Source organism: Schistocerca americana, chromosome 7 (assembly GCF_021461395.2).
Source record: "Schistocerca americana isolate TAMUIC-IGC-003095 chromosome 7, iqSchAmer2.1, whole genome shotgun sequence".
Lineage (NCBI taxonomy): Eukaryota > Metazoa > Arthropoda > Insecta > Orthoptera > Acrididae > Schistocerca > Schistocerca americana.
Window position 1 is genome coordinate 368,077,594 of NC_060125.1, and position 25,648 is coordinate 368,103,241.

Sequence of the window (25,648 nt, forward strand, 5' to 3'; positions counted from 1 at the left end):
ATCATCACCATCGTCATCATCACATGCAACTCATTTGACGAGTGAGTGGCACGGTATATTGGCATGAGTTCGACCCAACTGTCGATTTATGTCCTACATGTACCTATCACGAGTGCTGCGGTATCGTAGTGAGATTGTATTGCCAGCTCAAAGTTGGCAACGTGACTCGATACCACAGACATTAGCGAGGGCTCGCTGCAATCCGCAATTACATATGGGAGTCGCTCCTAAAGACCCGCCTCCCCTCTGCATCAGCAGCGCCCTCACACTGAGGTCAATGTAGTGTCGAGCAAGCAAGCGTTCTGGCCAGTTTGAGACCTCAGCTACAGCAGTCAGTACCATGTAGGACAGTGACAGTTAAAAGTTTATGACGACTTGTACTTTCTAAATGTATTTTGTACTGCAAGAGAAAGGTTTGTTAAACTGTGCATCAAGTGACTCTTTGCTAATCTATGACAGTGTGGCAAGAAGTGTGATGAAGTCAAGTAAATCTTTTATTCATTTACGTGATAAAGTAAACGAATATTTCATGTGTTCTAGTTTGTTGAGCCTACTCCCAGAGCAATGCAAGAACCTACGGTTGTGGCCAGATGAAAGTAGTTTCGCCTGGTCGCCGTAAGTACCAAGTACACTACTGGCCATTAAAATTGCTACACCAAAAAGAATTGCAGATGATAAACCCGTATTCATTGGACAAATATAATAGAACTGACATGTGATTACATTTTCACGCAATTTGGGTGCATAGATCCTGAGAAATCAGTACCCAGAACAACCACCTCTGGCCGTAATAACGGCCTTGATACGCCTGGCCATTGAGTCAAAACAGAGCTTGGATAGCGTGTACAGGTACAGCTGTGCCCATGCAGCTTCAACACGATACCACAGTTCATCAAGAGTAGTGACTGGCGTATTGTGACGAGCCAGTTGCTCGGCCACCATTGACCAGACGTTTTCAATTGGTGAGAGATTTGGAAAATGTGCTGGCCAGGGCAGCAGTCGAACATTTTCTGTATCCAGAAAGGCCCGTACACGACCTGCAACATGCGGTCGTACATTATCCTGCTGAAATGTAGGGTTTCGCAGGGATCGAATGAAGGGTAGAGCCACGGGTCGTAACACATCTGAAACGTAACGTCCACTGTTCAAAGTGCCGTCAATGCGAACAAGAGGTGATCGAGACGTGTAATCAATGGCACCCCATACCATCACACGGTTGACACGCCAGTATAGCGATGACGAATACACGCTTCCAATGTGCGTTCACTGCGATGTCGCCAAACACAAATGGGACCGGCATGATGCTGTAAACAGAACCTGGATTCATTCGAAAAAATGACGTTTTGCTTTTCGTACACCCAGGTTCGTCGTCGAGTACACATATCGCAGGCGCTCCTGTCTGTGATGTAGCATCAAGGGTAACCGCAGCCATGGTCTCCGAGCTGATAGTCCACGCTGCTGCAAACGTCGTCGAACTGTTCGTGCAGATTATTGTTGTCTTGCAAACGTCCACATCTGTTGACTCAGGGATCGAGGCGTGGCTGCACGATCCGTTACAGCCATGCGGATAAGATGCCTGTCATCTCGACTGCTAGTGATACGAGGCCGTTGGGATCCAGCACGGCGTTCCGTATTACCCTCCTGAACCCACCGATTCCATATTTTGCTAACAGTCATTGGATCTCGACGAACGCGAGCAGCAATGTCGCAACACGATAAACCGCAATGGCGACAGGCTACAATCCGACCTTTATCAAAGTCGGAAACGTGATGGTACGCATTTCTCCTCCTAACACGAGGCATCACAACAACGTTTCACCACGCAACGCCGGTCAACTGCTGCTTGTGTCTGAGAAATAGGTTGGAAACTTTCTTCATGTCAACACGTTGTAGGAGTCGCCACCGGCGCCAACCTTTTCTGAATACTCTGAAAAGCTAATCATTTGCATATCACAGCATCTTCTTCCTGTCGGTTAAATTTCGTGTCCTTAGCACGTCATCTTCGTGGTGCACCAATTTTAATGGCCAGTAGTGTAGTTTAGCGAAGTGGTAAGTAACACTTTAGGGGAAAAAAGCCATAAGCATGGGCATGAAAACTACGAATAAGCGTAACCAAGCCTTGACAAGTAAACGCCTGCTCACCTGTGGCCGTTCCTGCTGGCTAGGTGGAGCGGCGTGTGTGGGAACACGGCGCCTGGACACGTGTACGGCTGGATCAGCTCCGGGTGCGTCCTCACCAGCAGCTCCACAGTCTCCAGTCTGCAAATACGTATGCCACGTGAGAAGACCGGATAAATGTATGACTGGGTAAGCTCCTGGTGCGACCGCCGCAACATCTCCAACACCTTCAGCCTGTAACCACACATATCAACTGTTTTGGACAAGTGTAAAGCTGTATTCTTATGTCACACCATCGTCTCCAACCTGCGAACACGTCATGCAATGTCTGAACATTTACACCACTGAATCAGACCTGGATAGGTGGGCAGCAGTACCTCCTTTATCCAGCTTGCAAACACATATGTCATGTGAGGGTCAGGAACCCAGTCCAGTACACAGTTCTAATATGCAAGGACGTTTCACAACAGCGCACGCCTCGTAGCAAAGTGAGATTCATTCTGGAAACATACGTCGTTACTCCAGAATGACATTTTCACTCTGCAGCGGAGGTGCGCTGATATGAAACTTCCTGGCAGATTAAAACTGTGCGCTGGACCAAGACTCGAACTCGGGACCTTTGCCTTTCGCGGGCAAGTGCTCTACCAGATGCTGTAGTATACAGAGAAGTTGCAGCATTAGAAAATTGTAGCGAAATGCAGGAAGATCTGCAGCGGATAGGCACTTGGTGCAGGGAGTGGCAACTGACCCTTAACATAGACAAATGTAATGTATTGCGAATACATAGAAAGAAGGATCCTTTATTGTATGATTATATGATAGCGGAACAAACACTGGTAGCAGTTACTTCTGTAAAATATCTGGGAGTATGCGTGCGGAACGATTTGAAGTGGAATGATCATATAAAATAAATTGTTGGTAAGGCGGGTACCAGGTTGAGATCCATTGGGAGAGTGCTTAGAAAATGTAGTCCATCAACAAAGGAGGTGGCTTACAAAACACTCGTTCGACCTATACTTGAGTATTGCTCATCAGTGTGGGATCCGTACCAGATCGGTCTGACGGAGGAGATAGAGAAGATCCAAAGAAGAGCGGCGCGTTTCGTCACAGGGTTATTTGGTAACCGTGATAGCGTTACGGAGATGTTTAATAAACTCAAGTGGCAGACTCTGTAAGAGAGGCGCTCTGCATCGCGGTGTAGCTTGCTCGCCAGGTTTCGAGAGGGTGCGTTTCTGGATGAGGTATCGAATATATTGCTTCCCCCTACTTATACCTCCCGAGGAGATCACGAATGTAAAATTAGAGAGATTAGAGCGCGCACGGAGGCTTTCAGACAGTCGTTCTTCCCGCGAACCATTCGCGACTGGAACAGGAAAGGGAGGTAATGACAGTGGCACGTAAAGTGCCCTCCGCCACACACCGTTGGGAGGCTTGCGGAGTATAAATGTAGATGTAGATGTAGATCCTCCGCTGCAGTGCGTAAATTCTCATTCTGTAAACATCCCCTAGGCTGTGGCTAAGCCATGTCTCCGCAATATCCTTCCTTTCAGGAGTGCTGCTTATGCAAGGTTCGCAGGAAAGCTTCTGTAATGTTTGGAAAGTAGGAGACGAGGTACTGGCAGAAGTAAAGCTGCGAGGACGGGGCGGGAGTCGTTCTTGGGTATCTCAGATGGAAGAGCACTTGGCCGCCAAAGGTAAATGTCCCGAGTTCGAGTCTCGGTGCGGCACACAGAGTTTTAATCTGCCAGCAAGTTTCATAGCCCGTCACTGTTTTGTCCACCTACATGGCTACATCTACTCTGGGTGGGTCCTTCGCACTAACCCCGCTTTCTTCTACAACCTGCGAAGACATACGCCATGTACTCTACTGAACGTGTATATGGTTAGATCAATTACCGGTAAGTCGTCACCAGCCTCTAAACAAGTACGCCTTGTTCTGAACTGGTCCAGTGTAAATAATCTTTATCAGCTGAGTATAGAGGTATGCTGAATTCCATTGACCGCCGTACTGAGAGTCCAAGTCGAATAACTGCTTGTCGCGCTGAGTGTCCAGATATTTTGAATTCAACTGCCTTCCATACTTAAAAGGGAAATTCCCTATCGCACCGCACCCCCCCCCCTTAAGATTTAGTGGTAAGATGGCCCAGTGGACAGCCCGTCGAAAACTGAACACAGATCAAGCGTGAAAACAGGAAGAAGGTGTACTGAACCGTGAAAAAAAAAAAGCAAAATAGAAACAGTGAAATGATCCAAGGGCAGGAAGTTCAATAAAAAGCAGCCCGAAAGACAAAGGGCGTGGTGGTTAAGTGGTCATAGTGTTGGACGTGAAGCGTACGAGCCGTGTTCAAAACCACCTCGTGTCACTTTTTTTTTTTTTTTTGGTTTTTTTTTTTTTGCAACATTATGAGCCGTCCGTCCGGTAGTTGAGATGTTTGTTCTCTTTTTGTAGTCTTGGCAGTTGTTATACTACAGATTAGCTATAGAATGAGAGTCAAGTGGTAAGAATACGGTACCGTGGCGAGCAAACGTGATGAATAGTGAGAATAGGCTAGGTACCCCACAGACTTTTCACAGAAATGGAAACAATAAATAAACGGGTGTGAACTATGTTACAACAAAGGAATTCAAAAGTCAAAACTTCCGAAACGGAACACAACTTCAAAAATGTTGAAAACAGATGTTTCAACACAGCACAGAGAAACTGTGTGATTGTGAAACTGTTGTGTTCGTTTGTTGCAAATTATGTGACAAACTAACATGTTTTCATCATTTCCTTGGGAGTGTTCAAAAAATGGTTCATTTGGTTCTGAGCCCTATGGGACTTAACATTTGAGGTCATCAGTCCCGTAGAACTTAGAACTACTTAAACCTAACTAACCTTAGGACATCACAGACATCCATGCCTGAGGCAGGATTCGAACCTGCGTCCGTAGCAGCCGCGCGGTTCCGGACTGAAGCGCCTAGAACCGCTCGGCCACCGAGGCCGGCTTGGCAGTGTTCACATTCACATGAACACCTAAATCGGGCAAGGCAGCATAGCTCATTCACTTACCAGGCGTACAAGTTAGGTGTAGGTGAGTCAGTAAGAGATTAGTATCATATGACACACGTACTGTCGCTATGTCGTCACACCAGACGTGTTTCCCGGTGCTGACTTGTCATCAAAATTTTGAAGTTCCCATTCGAAGGCAACTTCCTTTCAGCTGCTAATAGTGTGTCATAGGTCTCTTCCTTACACCCTGTTGTTGCGAACGGATGTTACACAACGCCACAGACACAAATTTAAATACAGTGAACAACGGAGGAGAAAAAAATTTGGCACTAAGGAAGTTTGAACACGACTAGCCCGCTTGGCAGTCCAAAACCGTGACCACTGGACCACGACGCCATTGGTCTTTTCGGCTGCTATGTGTTACACAACCGTAACCTGCTTCTATTTTTCTTTCTTTTCTACAATTCAGTACACATTCTTCCTGTTTTAATGCTTGATTTGCGTTCAGTTTTTGAGCTGCTGTCCACTGGGACCTCTTACCAATAAATCTGATGGGGATGCTATGGGGAGTTTCCCTTGTCAGTGTACAAATACACCTGCAGTCTTGACTATCCAGGTACCGTTGATGTATTGCCTGCCGTGCTGAGAGCACAGGTACGTTGAAACGTTTCGCCAGCAGCGTTGAGGGTACAGGGTAGTTGAAGGGCACTGCCTGCGGCGGTGAGCGCACAGGTAGGTGGGGAATAGCTATATTACCTGCCGTACTGCGCGGCCAAGTCGAGTGCGGTCTCCTCGCGGCTGTTCCGGATGGCGGGGTCACAGCCGTGCTCCAGTAGCTGCCCAACAACCGCCGTGTGCCCGTACTGCGCCGCGCAGTGCAACGCCGTCTCGTTGTCCTTCGTCTGCAACAAAAGGGTAGTTATCACTCATCTCTCCCATAAACAAAACAGTGTGCTGAAGAACAGCAAACCATACATCATCTGATCAAATGAATCAAGTCTCATTAATACAGAGCTGTCCACCCTCCGCCTTTATAATCGCATTAAATCTGCAGAAGACACTTTCTATGAGAGTCGGAATGTGGAGGACTGGCAGTTCAAGAGCCGAAACCAGAGAAGTGATGTTGGATGCTGGGGTCTGGAAAGAAATAGAGCATTCTAACTTATTCCAAGGTGTTCCACTGGGTTCAGGTCGGGACCTTGGGCAGATCAGTCCAGTTCAGGAATGTTGTTGGCACAAACCGCTGCCTCCCGGATGCTGCTTTATGACAAGATGCAGTGTCATGCTGATACAAACAATATTCGTGTTAGAACCGACCCTCTACTGCATGCAACACAGAATGCTGTAAAATGAGTTCATATTTTTCTGCATTTAATGTTTTCTTAAGTGCACTAAGGGTACCACACAGTAACCACAAAAACACCTCGGCAGCGTAACACTACCCACTCCGTATTTCACTGTTGGCACTACACATGACAGGCGACGTCCTGCAGGCATTCGCCAAACCCAATCACTTCCATCGGATTGCCACAACGTAAAGCGTGATTCATCACTCAAAATCACTTGTTTCCAATCATTCACTGTCCAGTGGTGTTGCTCTTTATACCACTTCAATCACTACTTAACACTCACTACAAAATGTGTGGGTTATGAGGAACTGCTCCATCACTGTGCCCCGCACGTTGTAACTCTCTATAACTCCCTATGCACAGTCCTCATGCTAGCTGGACGTTGGTGGCACTTCGGAACTCACGACTGACAGCTTCCGCTGATTTAACGGGATTTTTTTCGACCACTCTCCACAGTGCTCGGCGATCCCTGTCCGTTGGTACACGATGTCTGTTTCGTCTGGTACAACTGTGATTGCCCCTTCGCGTTTCCACTTCACGATCACCAACATTCTGCCGGCCGGTGTGGCCGTGCGGTTCTAGGCGCTTCAGTCTGGAACCGCGTGACCGCTACGGTCGCAGGTTCGAATCCTGCCTCGGGCATGGATGTGTGTGATGTCCTTAGGTTAGTTAGGTTTAAGTAGTTCTAAGTTCTAGGGGACTGATGACCACAGATGTTAAGTCCCATAGTGCTCAGAGCCATTTGAACCAACCAACATTCTACTTGGGCACCTTTAGAAGATTTGAAATGTCCCTGATCCATTTATTACTCAGGAAACATCGAAGGACCAGTCACGCTAAAGGTCAATAAGCTCTTCTCAACGACCCATCCTGTTGTGAATGGCTCCCTATTGACAATACAGTATTTTATTGGTTCAAATGGCTCTGAGCACTATGGGACTTAACTTCTGAGGTCATCAGTCCCCTAGAACTACTTAAACCTAACTAACCTAAGGACATCACAGACATCCATGCCCGAGGCAGGACTCGAACCTGCGACCGTAGCGGTCGCGCAGTTCCAGACTGAAGCGCTTAGAACCGCTCGGCCACACCGGCCGGCACAGTATTTTATTCTAGCAGGCCAGCCTCTCATGGCATCTAGTGGTCGCCTGCGCATTTTACAAGGTGTCCGAATACGTTTGATCAGATAGCGTACAGTATTCAGTGTGTGCCTGTTTTACATAGCCAAAGATTAAGCCTCCAATTAGGAAAGTACTGCAAGGAGGAACACGTATTTTTAGCAAGGTATTTCTTGTTAATAGCGATAAAGTTTAATTGTTATATTAGTTTTCCCCCAACAGTCAGCAATAAATATGCTGATGTTACGTAGGTCACATCAAATGGCAAGTATTCCCCTCGATCCACACGCCATTTTACCAGCCATTCTTCATTATTTTCCTTTGGAACCATCGGGCCAATCATCTGGAGTATTGACGGAAACGCTACAGTTTTACTTGTCAGTGAAATATGTATCTACTCTGGTATTAATTTATACTGGTAATAAATAGGCTACCTTCCGAAGTATTTATTTTTCTGTGTGTGTGTGTAATTCTTGTGTCCAGAGAGATTCACTGGTTCGAGACGAGTGTCTCCAATACATACTGATCCACAAAACCCGAATAAACATCATGATGTTAACCATGGATTTACTAACATCAACACTGGTTGATTTTTAGGTCAAAAACGTTGCAGTACTGATTCTCAAGAACTATTACTGCACTACATGCAATGGTGTATCACTGTGGAAAAGCTATTTTTGAAAGGATAGTATATAAAGACATTATGAGTATACGAACTTCGCTTTGTTGATAACTGTTAATGTTGATAATTATTCGACGCCTCGCAGTGACTTCTCTACAGTATGATGCACCCAAGAGTTAATTATACTAACTTTAAAGAACCCTTTATCTTAGACTTTATAATTACTATCATATACATATATAAAAACGATGCTTGTGTGTGTGTGTGTGTGTGTGTGTGTGTGTGTGTGTGTGTGTGTTTGTGTCACATCTCCTGAACCACTGGATCGATTTCAACCCAATATTACACACTTACCACTAATTTCCTGGGAAACAGTACTGTGGGATTTAGAACAGCCTATCTCCCTTAGGAGATGGTAACCCCTCGCATCACAGAGCAAGGGGAGGATGGTATACGAGCAATACGGGTGCCGCACGCGTAAGCGGCGAAGGCTCGGGCAGAAGCCCATTTAGAATTATTACGTGTGTATTCTGACAGGTATCCCTTCCACACGGCAGTTGTGTGGAGAGTTTTCTGAAGAATATCGAGAATGACATGGAATTCGACAAGAAAAACATACGATAAAGATATATTCCGGACACTAGATTTATCTAAATTTACATTAAACACTTATGAAAGTAGTTCGCTATTTAATTCATCTTACTGTGAATCGCTACTCTCGCAGCAATTCGACAGACGGAGTTGCGAACAATATATCCATAATTAACAACTCCATAAAAATATAGTGACTTGAGGTTGGTCGGGGCATTCTTTTATTTCATCCAGGTGATTGCGAAGCGATATCTTCACCGCTCGACCAATTTTGATGTGAACAATTCAGGTTAAATAGATTATCAAGTCGGTGTGACAGTGTTTAGTACAATTTTAATTTTTTTTAATGATAGTAGGACATGTCTCACCAATGAATGTAATTAAGATCTCTTTCAAATCGCCGGTGTTCACATTTTCCTCCAGATGTACAACCTGAAACCGCGAGATGGACATTGCACCGTTACTAATCATTTTCTTCGGCGGAAGTAATAAGGGCTACAGACTGCCGAAAGCAGCCTAGTAACTGGTATCTGGTGCTTACAGACCATTCTCGGAAAAGGTGAAGTGTATCTTCACTGCAGCCAAACCGCAACAGCTTTATGATCTGTTTGCTATCTACATAAAAATATGTGTATTTGAAAAAACGATGACTTTATTGCCTCCATTTAACTGGAAAACCAGCTCAATAACTCAACTAAGTTGAAGGAAGCGCTGTAGTCAAATAAAAGATGAAAATTTTGGAGTTTCACAACAGTAACTGCTGGAATAACTTCGTCGTCTTAAAAAATGGGGTGGGAGGTAGGTGCGGACGCCACTGCTAATGTCCGGAACCTATGATCACCATTGTGCTGAAGGATGAATCGTTCCTCGATAAATACAGATAATTTCTTTACTAAAATGTGTTAATCGAAGTCGTCGAAACATGTTTATAAATTTTGAAACCAAACAACAATTAGTTCAACCCACTCAGTAAAAGTGTCTTAATGCACGAAGAAATGTATTTCGAAACATAAAACAGAAATCACTTCCTTTAATTTTTCTGTTTTGTCGAAAGATACCTGTATCCTACGGTTCACAAGAAAAATTGGGATTTAAGGCATTGTCGACGACGAGGTCATTAGATAAAGCATGCAGGCATTCGCAGTAGTAAATCCAGGGAATCTACGAAGAAGCTAAGCATGATTAACTTGGCGGAATTTCCAATCCTGTTGTGTCCCTAATACGAATCCAGCGAGTGACAACACAGTAAATACTCATTGCTGCCGAGATGTTTCTGTACATTCTGATTAATGGCGCTGTATGATTGGTCTTGGGCAATAGAAGTAGCACATGTTTGCAAAGAGAACAAAAAAAAAAAATTGTCCGTTTCCAATACTGAACTGTTTTCGATTAATCTGGGGTATTTCCTTGTATTTGTATATGCTGACGTGGACAGATGACGAAACACCAAGATACATGTGCTTCTTCAATTTCTCCAGACGTATTTTATGACGAAATAAATCTTGGGTGAACAGCCTCGTATGAATGTGCATAGGACACAATATTTCGGCAATCGACCACGTTGCAATCATCAGCGCACCTGGAGGGCGTGCTGAAAAGTAATGGTTCCGAATTTTTATGTGAAAAGCCGGAAAGCTGAATAGATAAAACAAACATTATTAACATTCTACATCTTTGTTCTTCATATTTATTTGCTAGAATAATCAGCCTGGAGACGAACACATTCCTCCCAACGAGGGATCAGTTTGTTGATCCCGTCACTGTAGAACTTTTGACTTTGCTCACGGAGGCACAATCACTCCGCTGCTTGCACCGCTTCATCACCATCTAAGTGGAGCTCTCGAAGGTATTATTGAAGTTTCAGATACAATGAAAATTGGGACACGTCGGGACCGCATGGAGAATGATCGAAGACAGCGAACCAAAGTCGTCGGATTCTTGCATATGTTGGCACTGTCATGGTGAAGGAGAGGGTGCTTCGAATTGCGTTGTTTTCTGTGGGATTGCAGCACGCTGTTTCTCACGCACAGACATAGGTTATACACACGGCCATGTTACACGCTGCAATCCGGAGTCCTCTAGCGATAGAGGGTTGCAACGTTCGTCACCGAAGCAGGAAATTCGACTTAGTAATATGCGTGACATGTAATACCTCAATCGATTTTGAGAACAGAATAAAGAATTCGGAGCCATTATTTTTCAGCACGCCCTCGTAGTACGTTTTCAATATTTCATTTTTAAACTCAGTGTGAATTGGAAGTAGATTGTTTCAAGCTGTTTGTGGCTTTATAATAGTAACAAATTAATTAAAATTTTATTGGATTTGAGTTTTATTTACAATTCATTGGTATGTTGAATTTTGAATTCCGTTATTTGGGCAGTTTGTTTGTTCAAATAAATATGTACTTCCTGCAAAGGTGGACAATAAATGCAGTACTTTTAAACCGAACTCCATGAATCGTTTCCATCCTTTAATCCTAACGGCCCTACTGCGCGTAACAAAGTATTTCATATCTGCCAGTAACTGAGAAGACACAAACACGTCAAAAATAAAAGATTAGTAGAACAAGAAACAAAAACAAGAGTTCTGTTAACATAAAGTATAAAGCAATGAGCCATTAAGGGGGACGTGGAATAACAAGCATATCTGAAAGGAGAGGAGGACAAGTCAGATTTTGCCTCACACATGCACCATACTGTAAAGTGTCATTTCATAATGAAAATCTGTGATGTTCGTATCGTATCTTAAGCAAGCAAGAATGACGAATTTAATACGATTACGTCTCGAAGATCGTCCGCGAGTGCTCGCTGTTGAAAACGTACGTTGCATGTGATCGTGCTGTAGTTTCCGCCCCCTTTTCGACATCTGCAGGTTCACCGTAATCTGCATACCGCAGAGTGCTTCGTATCAATATTAACTGTTTACTGTTCTATTCCACTGGCGTGCTAAGTGGGACAGAGGACGGTGGAGGGCTAAGTCACTGAACGCGTCACGATCTGTCTCGATCTTATTTTCATGGCCATTTTGCAAGAAAAAATGGTTCAAATGGCTCTGAGCACTATGGGACTCAACATCTGTGGTCATCAGTCTCCTAGAACTTAGAACTACTTAAACCTAACTAACCTAAGGACATCACACACATCCATGCCCGAGGCAGGATTCGAACCTGCGACCGTAGCGGTCACGCGGTTCCAGACTGACGCGCCTAGAACCGCACGGCCACACCGGCCGGCCATTTTGCACGACATGCGGTGTTACGACTGAGATAGCAGTGTTGTTAGGTCTTCCTTGCATATTCTCTTAATTTGTCTAACAGGATTTTGAGATAACAACGTTGTCATTCTTCCGACGATTGCCGTTTAACTTCCCCAGTCGTCTGCGTTACTCTTTCGTATGGGCTACACTGACCTCTTACCACCAGGACAGTGCTCCTCTGAATTACTTCGGTGTCTGCTGTTGTGTCTGCTTGATGAGGACTCCAAACGCTAGCGTAGGTTGCACTGGCATATGCAGCTTCATTTTTATAGAAGCACTGAACTTTCCCAAAATCCTTCTAGAAATCGATGTCTTCCATTTGCCATGCCCATACAGATATTGCAAGGTCTTCCTATTTCATATGGTTCGTTAGCATTACCCGGAAGTGTTTAAAAGATGTGACTGTCTGTCGAAGTATCCCATTAGCATGTATTCATCCGATACAAAATTAGTCATGGGAGTCATCTTACTTTTATCAGCAGTTAGAGAGAGCTTCCATTCATTAAACCACTTGGAAATTTTCTCCTGTCAGTCTTCCTGCACTTCTTTACGATCGTTCAACCGGTGCCCCTTCCCTGTAGGCAACAGGGTCGTCAGCGAACCCATCATTGTGCTGTTGAGTCACATCTGATAAATCGTTTATGTATATCAAGAGCCTTAATGATTATACTGCGCTTTCTTGGGCCACACCCAGTGTTACCGTCACAGATGTGAAAAGTTGGCGGCCCATTATAACGTATTGGTGTCTCTTTTGCCAAAATTTTTTCGAGCCAATCGTACATCTACAATAATTCTACATAAGATAACGTTTTCTAAACGACAATGTGGAACAAACAGTAGAACGAATAACTAGTCCAAAGTTGCAAATTATACTTTTTTTACATTCACTGGATTACTAGTTTCGGGCCGAGACCCATTTCCAAATCATCCGACAGAGCAGAAACCGAATTTACACTCATATATAATACAGGTATTACCAATTTTTAGAGCATATGCCAAAAATACAGAACATATCGTTTCAAGACTTACGTAACATAGTCAAAAGTTATATTTCAGAACATGTGAAAACCATGTCAAAATGTGCAACGAACAGTTACAGCGCATATAGATAAGTGTCAGTGTACTCATTCTGCTGCCGTAAGGAAATTTCGGAAGGGGGCGCCATATCAGGATACAACAAACTCTTTTTTATTTATTAACCCTTTCCGGCCAAGTGGTTTCGGTTTGAAACCACATTTTTACTTTGCCTGCTTTTGCGATCTGGAGGTTCATTTTTGAAACCACCACCCCACGTTGATTGCTGGTGACATCTAGCGTCAGCGCCAGCTAATTGTCCCAGTAGCGAAGTGATTGTTGTCAGGTAAAAGCATTATTTGTGTAGTGCAGAATGAAACCACTGGGACATAACGACCTTCAAACGGAAAATTCTTTTATTCTTTACAGCGTGTCATTGTGGATAATAGACCACCATCAAGAATAAATCAGCAATTCAGAGCTTGTGACCTTACCACAAATATGCTACTGGACATACTTGCTGAAATTCCAAGTGATCCTGAGTCGGTTGCTTCGGATACTGGAAGTGAATCAGGCGAAATTGATGAAGAATTTGACTTCTTTTACCTGATGAGAGCTTAGTAGAATTTGAAGAGGATGTGAATGAAGGTGTTTGTGCTGAAAGTGACTCTGTTCGCGTTAGTAGTGGCAACAATGACGGCGATGTGTGTGATGACAATACAGAAATAAATGAGCATATTGAATGGGTGCAACAGATACTGTCAATTGCAACAACTGAGTTTTCACAGGAATATGGTTCAAATATCCCATCTAACAAATCAAGTCCCGCTGAAATATTTGGTTGCCTATTTGGTGATGATTTATTAGACCATCTAGTGTATCAAACAAATTTATATGCAACTCAAAAGCTTGGAGGTTCCACAGTTTTCAGACCAACCGATATTGACGAAATGAAGAAATTTCTTGCCATTAATTTACTAATGGGTATAAAAAATTATCCTTCATACAGGGGTTATTGGTCCTCTGATCCCGTTCTCCGTGATTCACACATTTCAGATCTCATGCCTCGGAATAGATTTTCGTGGTTGCTAGGGCATATTCACGCAAAGGATAACAGCCAGCACTCAAAAAAGGGAGAAAAAGGCTTCGGTAAATTGTTCAAGATACACCCACTATTGGACTACGTTAGAAAAAGGTACACAGAAAGTTATAAGCCAACAGAACACCTTGCTGTGGACGAATCAACGATTCGTTTCAAAGGCAGATCCAGCCTCAAGCAGTGTATGTCACAAAAAACCCATAAAACGTGGGTACAAAGTTTGGATACTGGCAAATGAAACTGGTTACGTTTCCAAATTTCAGCTTTATACTGGGAAAATTGGTCAGGAGGTAGAAAAGTGTCTAGGTGCCAGAGTTGTAAAACACCTTAGTTTAGAATTAGCAGGAAAGCATCACATGCTGTACTTTGATAATTATTTTACTTCTGTACCCCTTATGCTCGATCTGAAGAAACAAGGAATATATGCCTGTGGAACAGTGAGAAAAGGCAGAGTTGGGTTCCCAAAAGACTTCGAAAATGAAAAGAACATGTCACGAGGAGAGTTCCAGTTTCGTTGCAGTGGCCAAGGTATCACGGCATTGGTTTGGAAAGATCGTAAACCAATACAGTTTCTTTCAAACTTCCACAACATTGAAAACGTGAACACAGCATCTCGGAAATCCAAAGATGGTTCTCGCACAGAACTTTCATGCCCAGATATTGTGAAGGATTACAATACCTATATGGGGCTTGCAGATAAATCCGACATGTTGAAATCAATCTATGAGATGGATAGAAAAAGCAAGAAATGGTGGCACAGAATTTTCTGGCACTTTCTTGATGTCACTGTTGTAAATGCCTACATCATTTATAATGAACATTGTGATGATGATCAGAAAACTCTGAAGCAATTCAGACTATCTGTAATTGCTGGTCTAGTTTGAGGAACTTCGTCATCAACTCCTAATCGCAAGAGATCTCAGATCCAGCGGAACAAATTCAAGCCATTTGTTGCACCACAAAAGCGATTTGACAGTGCATCCCACATGCCAGAAAAACGACAGTCTCGAAGATGTGCACACTGTAGTACTGCTAAAGAGCCACATCAAACAAGATCATTCTGCAAAACGTGTAATGTGGGTTTGTGCTGAACAGAAACAAAAAACTGTTTCACTGAATTTCATGAGAAAATGTAGCCATGAAAACTGTCGTAACAGCCCAATGGTTTCACTATGAAACCACCTAGAATATTTTATTACGGGATATAAATTTTATTGTTATTACACTATATTATTTCTTTTTGAGACAATAAAAGTAGATTTTGAAAGAAATTGTTATAATTTTCTTCTTATATTTATTCATGGGCCTCAAAGGGTTAAAATTTACTTCAGCCATCAAGAATACTACAATTAATACAACAACCGTACAAGTCAACAACAGGATTAATAATTTTTAATACCTTTGCCAAAAACGGTCAAATACTTAAAATCACTGAACAGTAAGACATAGGAGCGTCAGAAACGGCGTGTATTACCAAGTTGCATGCCATGCTGGCACGTAAAAAAAAAAATCATTACATGTCAGCAACAACATTGCTATTAGAAGAAAACCAGGAGAATAGGAGATCAAATATCCTTATCACTTCCGACCCTGTACAAGCGAAAAAACTTTACTGTAAAAAACTTTACAAATTACGTGAACGTAAAACAACTTTTTCTAACACATCCCAGGTAAAAATAGACATTAATCCACAACACTGTCTTTTACAAAACATCAAAAATGTACTTTCCATCCTGAGGATGACGAAGCATAAGCACACTAATGGGCGTGTAGGGTGGGATTGTGGTTGTTGAGAGACGAGTGGAGGGAAGGGGGGTGGAGGATGGAGGACTGGGGAACGGAGGGAGGACGAGGAGCATGAAGACGAAGGAGCAAAAATTTGGGGGTCAAGTGGGTAACACGACAAGCATACATTATCAGTAGTAGTAAACGAAAAGAAAATTACTGAAATTGGACCGAAAAACTATTCATCATTTTGTATATAATCAAATAAATAAGAACTACTATATTCAACAGAGAAACCATATGTTACTCAAGAGTAATCTTACGGATATTAATGCTAACAAAAAGGAACCGAAACAAATTTTAGTATGTGATCGTGTGCAAATTTCTTTTATCCTTTTTGAAAACGCGAGTTACCTCCGCAATTTCCTGGTGACACATTACCTGTATTTCGGCAAACCTAGAACACGTCACTAGTAGAAAAATGCAGGTGGAATCAGAAAAATAGCACTTTTAGCTCATCATGTACGACCACCACATTTGTAATTGTTACTGACTGAGGGCCGAGTCAATGCAATGATTCATACCACAGTGCTGTCGTCGAAATAGAAACGGCGTACTACGCCAAGAAAATACAAAACTCAAAGAATTATATGTGGCTTGATGGAAGTTTTGGTCAGTTAGTTCGTGCACTGCAGTGCGTAGTTTGTAGACAAGTGCTGGATGGATTGTCGACATTCAAAACCAACGTTGAGAAGCAGCTACCGGAGTTTTAGCGAAGTCATATTGTGTCTCTACGGGAGGATGACTGTTTCACCGAAGAATTTCCCTACATGCAGGGCATTATGTATCAGAAGTATACCAATGCTGGTCCCGGTGGTTAGCGAATGCTGCACATACTCCATAACGTGTTGAAAGATAAGGGCTTAACGGCCCATTTACGACGAAGTTTTTGGAGACAGACTACAAGCTGGGCAGATAGGCACGGAGATCGGCCGTATCCGTTTCAAAGGAACTATTCCAGCATCTGCATTTGGCGAGAAACCTAAATTCGCACGGCCGGAAGGAGAAATCAATTTCCGTCCTCCCGAAAGCGAGGACAGTGTTTCGTGACGTCTGACACAAATAACTTCTGCGCCGCTATCCGCCTCATCTGCTTGACAGACATGGAGCAGTCTTCTTTATTTTACCCGCTTCAGACGGGGAGGCATGAAAATGAAGGCAAACTGGGGATTATTACGCTCCCCACCACTTATTGTCTAAGTTCAGTTAAAGCTACGACATAATGTGCAACCAAAACTATCATAAAAGCTGCATTCAGACTGCACACGGGGTCTGGATCTAATGGACTACCCCGCGCTTTTTAGCCAGCTCATGCCGCCACGCCGGTTCGAGGCGCTAGACTGCTTGAAGAACGGGTGTAAGGAGTACTGTTATCTTTGATATCATAACGTATCGGTACTGTACTCCTTATCAAATCGCTGGCCTCTGGAAGTTTGGGATCCGAGCGCGCCTTTCCTCTGTGAAAGCATAGTATTGCCATGTAATGACAATAATGCCCTTTGCTAGGGGAGAAGGGCATAGCTGCCAAGCATAGGGACTTCTGGCTCTGTTTTACAAAATGTAGGAACGTTGGGAAGGATTTCAGATCCCTCTGAAAAACATAGGGATTTTTCGCCCAACAAAGAAAAATTACTAAATAAGAAATTTAAAAAAAGTTGCCAAACTTTACAAATTTTAGACACTTTGTTGCGGTACGCCACGTAAGGAGAAAAAATAACGTTGAAGAACTTCGCAAATATAACAAAACTGACGACGTAACGAAATAAATATTATCGCAGAAAATTCGAAAAGACTATGCAATCAACTAATATGATCTGTGATTGTTATTGTAATATCTGTTCCTTTTGAAAAAGGATGGACACACTTTCCTTTTGTTTCTTGGTTGTGTAAGAACCCATTTTGTGATGTGGCACGAAAACCTCTAAACTTCATGTAATATTTAGTCTAAATATAATCAAATATTACATAAAAGTGTCCCAAATGTTTTACTGTAACAACTCCTATATTCACGACGTGAATTACTTGATTAACTTTTGCACATTTTATAGGAGAACATTGGCGCAAAGGTCAACGCCATTGTGCTAAATGATAACGGCCCAGAGTCGTAATAAATATGTTAATATTTGCTAATTTTGACAAATAATAAAATAAATGTGAATGTAGGAGATTACTCTTGATTATCGGTTCTTCTTCTGAAGCAGTAATAGTAGTCAGTTTTTCAAATATTGAACCATATTCATAAATAGCGATTTCAGTAATTTTTTTTATCCCCGCTTAACGGACACTGCGAAAATCTCGTCAGCAGTACAATTTAACGAAAGTAACAATGCAACTGTTTATCCGGAATATTGTACGTTGGTGGTGTCTTTTGATATAAACAGAGCTTGTCGGGCAAACTAACTGCGAGAAGTACCATAACACAGGCAATAATGTAATTAATTTTTCTGTTGTGAAGCAGGCAGAATAATACTAACTCCAACTTTACATAACAAACAAATACCAACAATACATACGTAAAAAGAACCACCACAACTTTATACGTCTGTCACCATTCCGTACAAGCTTGCCTATCAAGGCCTACATCAGGGACGAAACAAGGTGCGGAAGGAAAGTATTTTAGTCACTGTCTGGATAGGGCACGTGACGGGAGAAATACTGAAGTGTTTGTTTGCTTAGCATTTCTTTTGCCGATGAGCTACTGCCTGAAATGTACAAATATCGCACGGATGTAACACAAGTAATGCGCATTACGAGGCAATCATTTTCAAATACAGTACTTACTTATAGCAAATAACGTAAATTAAACTAAAGTTGCTGTAATACTGCGCAAAGATCAGAAGAAAAATGGTCACAGTTGAGGAACCCCTGACGCTACCAACAATCACGAAGTGCTCCGAATGAGACCGCCATGCGACGACCGAAACAAGGAGCCCATCGGGCAACTTTTAGCTCGTCTACTGTAATCTCTGCACCATCGTTACTTCTACAGTTACATTCCTAACTTCCGCGGCGACTTTGTCGTGCGTTCACGTGCTGTAAATAAAGGAAAAATTGCTCGCGTAGATCAGTTTCTTTAGCCTTAACATAAGGTTCTGATGTTTGTTTTCTTGGTATTAGTATTTTTGTATTACTGCTTCAGAACCGAAAAAGAGTTACAAAGGAGTGATAGTCAAAGACGAAAACAGAAATTTAGGGAAGTGTGGCAAGAGGAGGAACGGTTTGGAGGGTTTGTTAACTGCAGACAACAATTATCGTGCTCATGCAGGGCGTGTGCTAGAAGAAGCTAACTTTTGAAACACGCAACTCTCGATTCGCACAGAAGTCTAGTGTCACAATTAAAAAAAAAAAAGTAGATGCTTTCATCGTGGGTGTTTCAACCTACCGCAAGTCTTGAGCTCGAAGAGGACCACAAAACCGATGAAATAAGATCAGCGACAGCATTTGCTGAGCAGTCGCTGTGCTTGTGAACAGTTGATCACATAGTTGAGCTCATAAAAGCAATTTTCGTCGATTCAAAAATTCCCCAAAACAATAACAGCAGCAACAAAAATTTGGAAATTTGTGGTAAGGACTATGGGAACAAACTGCTGAGGTCATCAGTCCCTAAGCTTACGGACTACTTAATCTAACTTACGCTATGGACAACACACACACACACACACACACACACACACACACACACACACACACACACACACACACACACACCCGAGGGAGGACTCGAACCTCCGATGGGAAGAGCCGCGCAATCCGTGACATGGCGCCCACAGACCGCACGGCTACTCCGCGCTGCACAGCAGCAAGATTCCCAAATAACATCGTGAATATTTCGTTTCAAAACAGTGACCGTTCATTGTACAAAATTGTTAATAAAGGGGAAATGTTACTACCCAACACGTGATCTCTTCTTTTTGTCGTCGGTCTAGAATTCTTTTTGCGTCCGTGGAGACTTCGCAGTTGAGGATAGAGACTTTTCACACTGTCGTGTACAGACATGGTCGAAAATGAATTGGCAACACTGGACAAGATTCGGTGTAGAGCTTCCGTACAGAGCGGTTGCGCACTGCTTAGCAGAAAGTGGAATTAAGAATCAAAAGTATTACGTCGGTTTATAGAAGAAAAATATTACAGTCATTTCGCGGGAAGGCGCGTGGGATTAATGAAGAGATTTATGGTAGATGCAGTGTCGTGTTTGAGGATAATTACTTATCGCGGAGCAGCACTGACAGTAGAATGTAAATAAATAGGCTTCCGTGATCAGAGGAAACCTGTTTAATTAATTTGGAAACTAAATGTAGCAATGGTTACTATAGTGTGAATCTAAAACAATCATAAATGTTAAACGAGCCTGGATGAGCGCAGACATTGGCACAGCAATGTGTTACTTCCAAAAGGAACAATATGCCCAAGTAATTTGACTTGTTCTGTTATTATTTAAAACTGACATTTTTCATTGTTTAATTAAAGAACTTCAGTATTTGTAACATATAAGAGACACGTATTCGTATTAGGCACATGGTCTGGTCGTTTTCATAACAAAGCGTGATCTTTATGTTAAGCTACCATACTTTAGTCCGACAGGCGCAAAGAGATAAACTTGAAAAGACATTAATAAAGAGACTTGAGGAGCCTTACACGGGAAAATCTGCTTTTCCGATTTTCACGCTTAAAAAACACTTGAAGATGTGTAAGACTAGGGCAAATTGTTTAATGTACTCAATTTATCTTCAAAATATTTACTTCCCTTGTCAAAAAGAAAACGTCTGATTTCATTTCGCGTGAGTTTTTAGTTTCGCAATGTTTCTCAATAAATATTGAAGAAATTACCCTCTTTCGGGCACTTAAGTGCGAATTGTAGAGTAGTCATGTAGATGTAGAAGTATCCACCTAAAAAATCTGATTTTTTTCACAAGTGGTAGTGTGGACTCTTAGCTTCTTAAGAAACGATTTATCTCTTCGTAATTTGTAACATTCATTATGAAATGACGCCGTTCGTGATCATCATACACTCGATTTACAAATCTTGTCTTGAAAAAGCGTAACAGCGTGTACCTTACCGTTCGCCAAGTTTTGGATCATACATTACTGCGAGTCAAAAACAGCTAAAAGTACGAAAGTTTCGGAATTTGTGGTGACACTAATATGTCTCCTTTCACAAGCAAATTCGAGTTACTGAATGGCGCGAAGACCACTATCACAAGCCGACGGGGTTCGCGCGGGCTTAGCGTGTCAAACACTGCAGGATAGAAAATGGAATTACTATCGGGCAGTCTAAGTATAGTACGGATCCTCGTGTGCTTTTAATCATCCATGTTCACAAGGCAGATACATAAGAATTTTTTCCTCGGGGACGGCCGATTACACTGGACAGTCATCTGTATTATAGTAGTCCACACGTTACATCATAAATGGCAAGCATACAATTCTTGTCTGTATCTTACTATTATGTAGTACGTACATTTCGTATCTGAATCTGGAAAACGAGATATAAGTAATGTAAGATGACATTTTGCTGTGCATCGAGTATAATAAAATCTTGCGATATTCTGTTTAATTGGTTTCTAGTTGGAGATGAAAAACGGCGGACGCTAGAAAATATAGGTACGTCCATAGATTTTTCTACGTCTGATATGGTTGGAACACAAAATGCTCCTGTTTGAAATTTTATCTGTAGTATTTCTGGGAATGTTTAGTACCAGAAGCTGTAAAGAATTACCTTACCACCAGTTTCAAAGAATTGTGCACAGCTCTTAGGAATAAGATTTATTTTAGAAAATATCAGTAATGAAACCAAAGTCAAGTGGAACTTCTTTCCAATGGAGATTTACTTGGGTCACCTGACCTAAGCTTGCCAATTTTTAAATTCTCCTCTCTGGCTCTAAGATGTTTCCATTTCTTTTTTCTCAAGAATAACGGCTAGTTTCAGCATAGACTCAAGGACAGCAGGGTAGGTCAACTAATTTCTATCAGCCGAAACAGGCGTTATGTTGTATCCTTGTACAGTTCAAACCAGTTTCAACCACGAGAAGTGCGTGGTTCTTTTCTTCTTTTCTGGCTGCTCGGCACCGGCAAAAGAATTCCAACCCTTCGACAGTTGACATACAAGGTCTTAGATTACACAGGTGCAAGAACCAGTTGCTCACCTCCTGCTAGACTGAGACATCTTGTAAAACAATAGCTTCATTGTTTTATTGGTATTGTTTTCACAGTACAATGACACGTGAGAGTTTGAAGCACAGAGGAAATAGGTTATGAACTCGCCCCATGAACACAGACCGACAATTAAGAATTTTTTTTCTTAACTGAAGAACTAAGAAACCTTTCTGAGAAAGGTTATTCATATTAAAGAATGAAACGTAATAGACTTTGTATCGGCTGCAGAACATTCAAAAACAATTTCTAAACAGGTGAAAAATTAAATTAAATTAGTGCACAATCATAGAATGAAAACTTTGCACAGAACTTACTGTGTCCAATTCATTATATAAACGCATCTGTATTTTAGCTTTTCTACACATTTGCCTGTGGAGAAGAAATTTATTGCAATCCTGAGACTCCTCAGAAAGTAGTGTAGTCATCTTGGATGGCATCTAAGTGTGTCTTCATCAAAGCCAATTTGTCTTTTTCGACCTGCAAAACTGATGCGATACTTAGCAGTGACGATGGATCATCGTCTGGAGCTAATGGTGACCTCTCACAACGATCTTCATGTTGTGATACACATATATTGAAAAGTGATAATTCTTGAGCTAATTCCATTTGGCTCACCGATTCTGTTTCTACTGACAAGGAACTGTGAGTAGGTCTTGGAATCAGGATATCTTCTCATGAATTCATGTACTGAAATCAAGGCCAAATGGAACTGCGTTTCGATGGACTTTCCCCTTGATCACCTGACCTCACTTTGCCAATATTTTTTAAGATCTTCTCTGTAACTGTCTCTTAAGGTTTTTCCATTTCGATTTCACCGTTTCAACGGAGAGAATAATAAAAGGATGTAAAAAACATGGAGCACTACTGCTGCCAAATTATGAAAATAGATGGACTAAATGAATGTCTATTGTACTAACAAAACTTAAAAAAGAACTTGCACGTCTTCGTGTTGAAGTATTAGCTCCAAAATTCTTTATTCGGGTATCATTCTACTGTCATAGCCTATTATTATGCAGTAGCACCATCATTCAAAATAGGAGGTCGACTATATCATTGGTGATAAATGAATTTGTTTGGCCATTTGGAATTCAGCTGCTTCAATCCATTTACCAACGTCGACTGCTTCTCAAATTAAAGAAATTACCAATAAAATGCATGCAAGAGGCGGTTTCCCCAGCTGTAAATGATTTATGGACAGATGGAAAGCATCCACACATCCAGTGTCCTGAAACCCTGGGAGCATGTTCTAAAATTACCCGCTGTAGTATCCTGTTGTACTCCAAGCAGTTGCCAACAACAAATTTGCTCTCCGTGATGTCGGCGTCTATAGTTAAAAATCTGATGGGCTGTTCAAAGGAAGTGCTTTTTACAAGAAACTTAGTGATGGGGAACTGTAACTACCAATACAATTTCAAGGAATGTATCAGTTTGTGGAATGAAGTTCATCCCTTGTTAGAGAATCTGATGAGACCTTTTTTACAGGTTATTGGACAACGGAAGAGTCTCTACAATGATAAGCATTCCAAGCAAGAACATTTGTTGAATGGGCATTTGGTGTAATGACGAATAAATGAAAACTACTGAGGAAGGAAAGGGAAACAGTCACTGACATGCCTGGTTAAATAGTTAAGTCTATTTGCCTTCTTGTTAATACTCTCACCGATAAGTGTGTCGCTTCTCGACACACAGTCATTGACGCGAGCGGTCGGGATCTTTGACTCCGTGTGGAAACGCTCCCTGGAGAGAGGCCGAAGCGGGTCTAAGGCAGTCAGGTGTGAGCCTACTAACAGGAAGGTAGCCTGGAGTGGTAATAAACTGACTGCTGGAGTTAGCACAGTGAGCTCCGTGTGCTATTGCACTGTATGAGCACGGCGGGCGTAGTGCCGTCACTGTTTGCAGTGGCATCTGCAGCATATCGTCGATTTTCATCTGTCCTGGGATTCGGTTAGCGCCTGGCGCTGTGGATGTACGGAACCAAGCTTCTCAACGAAGCCTTGGCGCACCTGTTTGAGAATAGTTGAATTTCCAGGAGGGAATATGTTTTGGATATGTGCACTCCATTCAACGAAATATAAAACGCAAGTGGTACGTTCTGACTTATCTACAAAGGGGTGTTTAATTGTAGATTGTGTTACAGGTATGTCCTCTCTCGTTATTGCTTACGGACTTGGAACTGCCAGTGCGATTCAGAGGCTTATTTTCCAGACTCGTGGTGTTTTACAATGTACACGTGGCAGAGCTCGCATGAGGCGCCACTCTGGAATGGTTACAGTCAATACGGATGCAGCTAGTTAGGCACTGGGGCAGCGATGAAGGAGCTTGTTGCCACGGTTGGTGTTGTGCATGAATGCTATATGGCTCATTTTAAAGAAGTGTTATACAGACCAAAGATTCATGCTGTGCTTGCTGTATTAAACTTACTTAAAATTCTGAACCACGGGGTAGGCCATGAAGTATTAACGTAACTCATAAGTATTTAATTCAAACAAACACTACGAAACTGAACAGTTTTGTAACAATGCTGATACGCAAAAACAGCTTGTACGGCATTCAACAGCAATTCCAAATTACGGTGGAAAACTGTCAGAAACCCTATTCTTGAATGTTTAGTTACACACTCAAATTATAAAATATTCAATAACCTTTAAAATAGTTTTAAAATTCAAGATACGTAACCATTTATTACACTATACTGTAAACAATATTAATAATATTCATGCTGACAATCTGCACTATACTACTTTGCCATTTTATTTCACACTATGGAAACTGCATCACGGTTATTAAGCCAACCTCTGATCCCAAATAGATGGACACAGCTGAATTTGACTCATGAACCGTTGCATGTCCTCGCGGACAAAAACAGTGTGAAGATATCTCACAAACAACAGCTGACGTTTACTTGTCTGGCTCTCTAACGCATTGACATGTGGAGGGGGATGCTTACCCCTAAACCACTCCCTGCCACACGCATGGGCGAAGGCCTAAACAACATAAAACACACACACACACACACACACACACACACACACACACACACACTAACGACCTAGGAAGGCACAAGTATGACAACAGTTTGTTATCGCATTTCATAAAAAGTAAGGACTCCGGCAGAATTACGAGTCTACAACAGGCAGCACTCGAATAATAAAAGTTGACACTTCCACAATTCGACCTAGCTGTAAGTCTTCATAGTAAACGGTTGTTGTGTTGCTGCGACCAAGAATGGAAACGAGTAAGCAAAGTTCATCACCGCCAGTTAAATAATGTGCATGCAGTGAATTTTTTACATCAAAACACTTTGCTCCACTTGATAATCGAAAATGTAAGGTATTCTAGTAACCAGTATATTGACAGTATGAGGTCAAATTGCGAGACAAAACATCCACACCTGACCACATTAGGCACTCCAGCATATCAAGCTAATGCCGCCTCTGGTTGTGATAAAGGGCTCAACTCGTCGACGAAAATTATCCATGAGTTTCTTAAGGTATGACACATCTTGATGAAGCCACTCATCTTTATTATATCTCGTAGAGCTACCGAACTGA

At 42.2% G+C, this 25,648-nt stretch overlaps 1 protein-coding gene across 1 annotated transcript in view; it reads right to left on the bottom strand.

Moving 5' to 3' along the window:
* Positions 1 to 25,648, bottom strand: part of LOC124622942 (ankyrin repeat and SAM domain-containing protein 1A-like) — a 579,621-nt gene that overhangs the window by 268,862 nt on the left and 285,111 nt on the right. Inside the window, exons 4-5 of the mRNA XM_047148732.1 lie at positions 5,867 to 6,012; positions 2,143 to 2,259 (exon numbers count right to left, since the gene is read on the bottom strand). Coding sequence (XP_047004688.1) covers positions 2,143 to 2,259; positions 5,867 to 6,012 — 263 coding nt within the window. The remainder of the gene's footprint in view (positions 1 to 2,142; positions 2,260 to 5,866; positions 6,013 to 25,648) is intronic.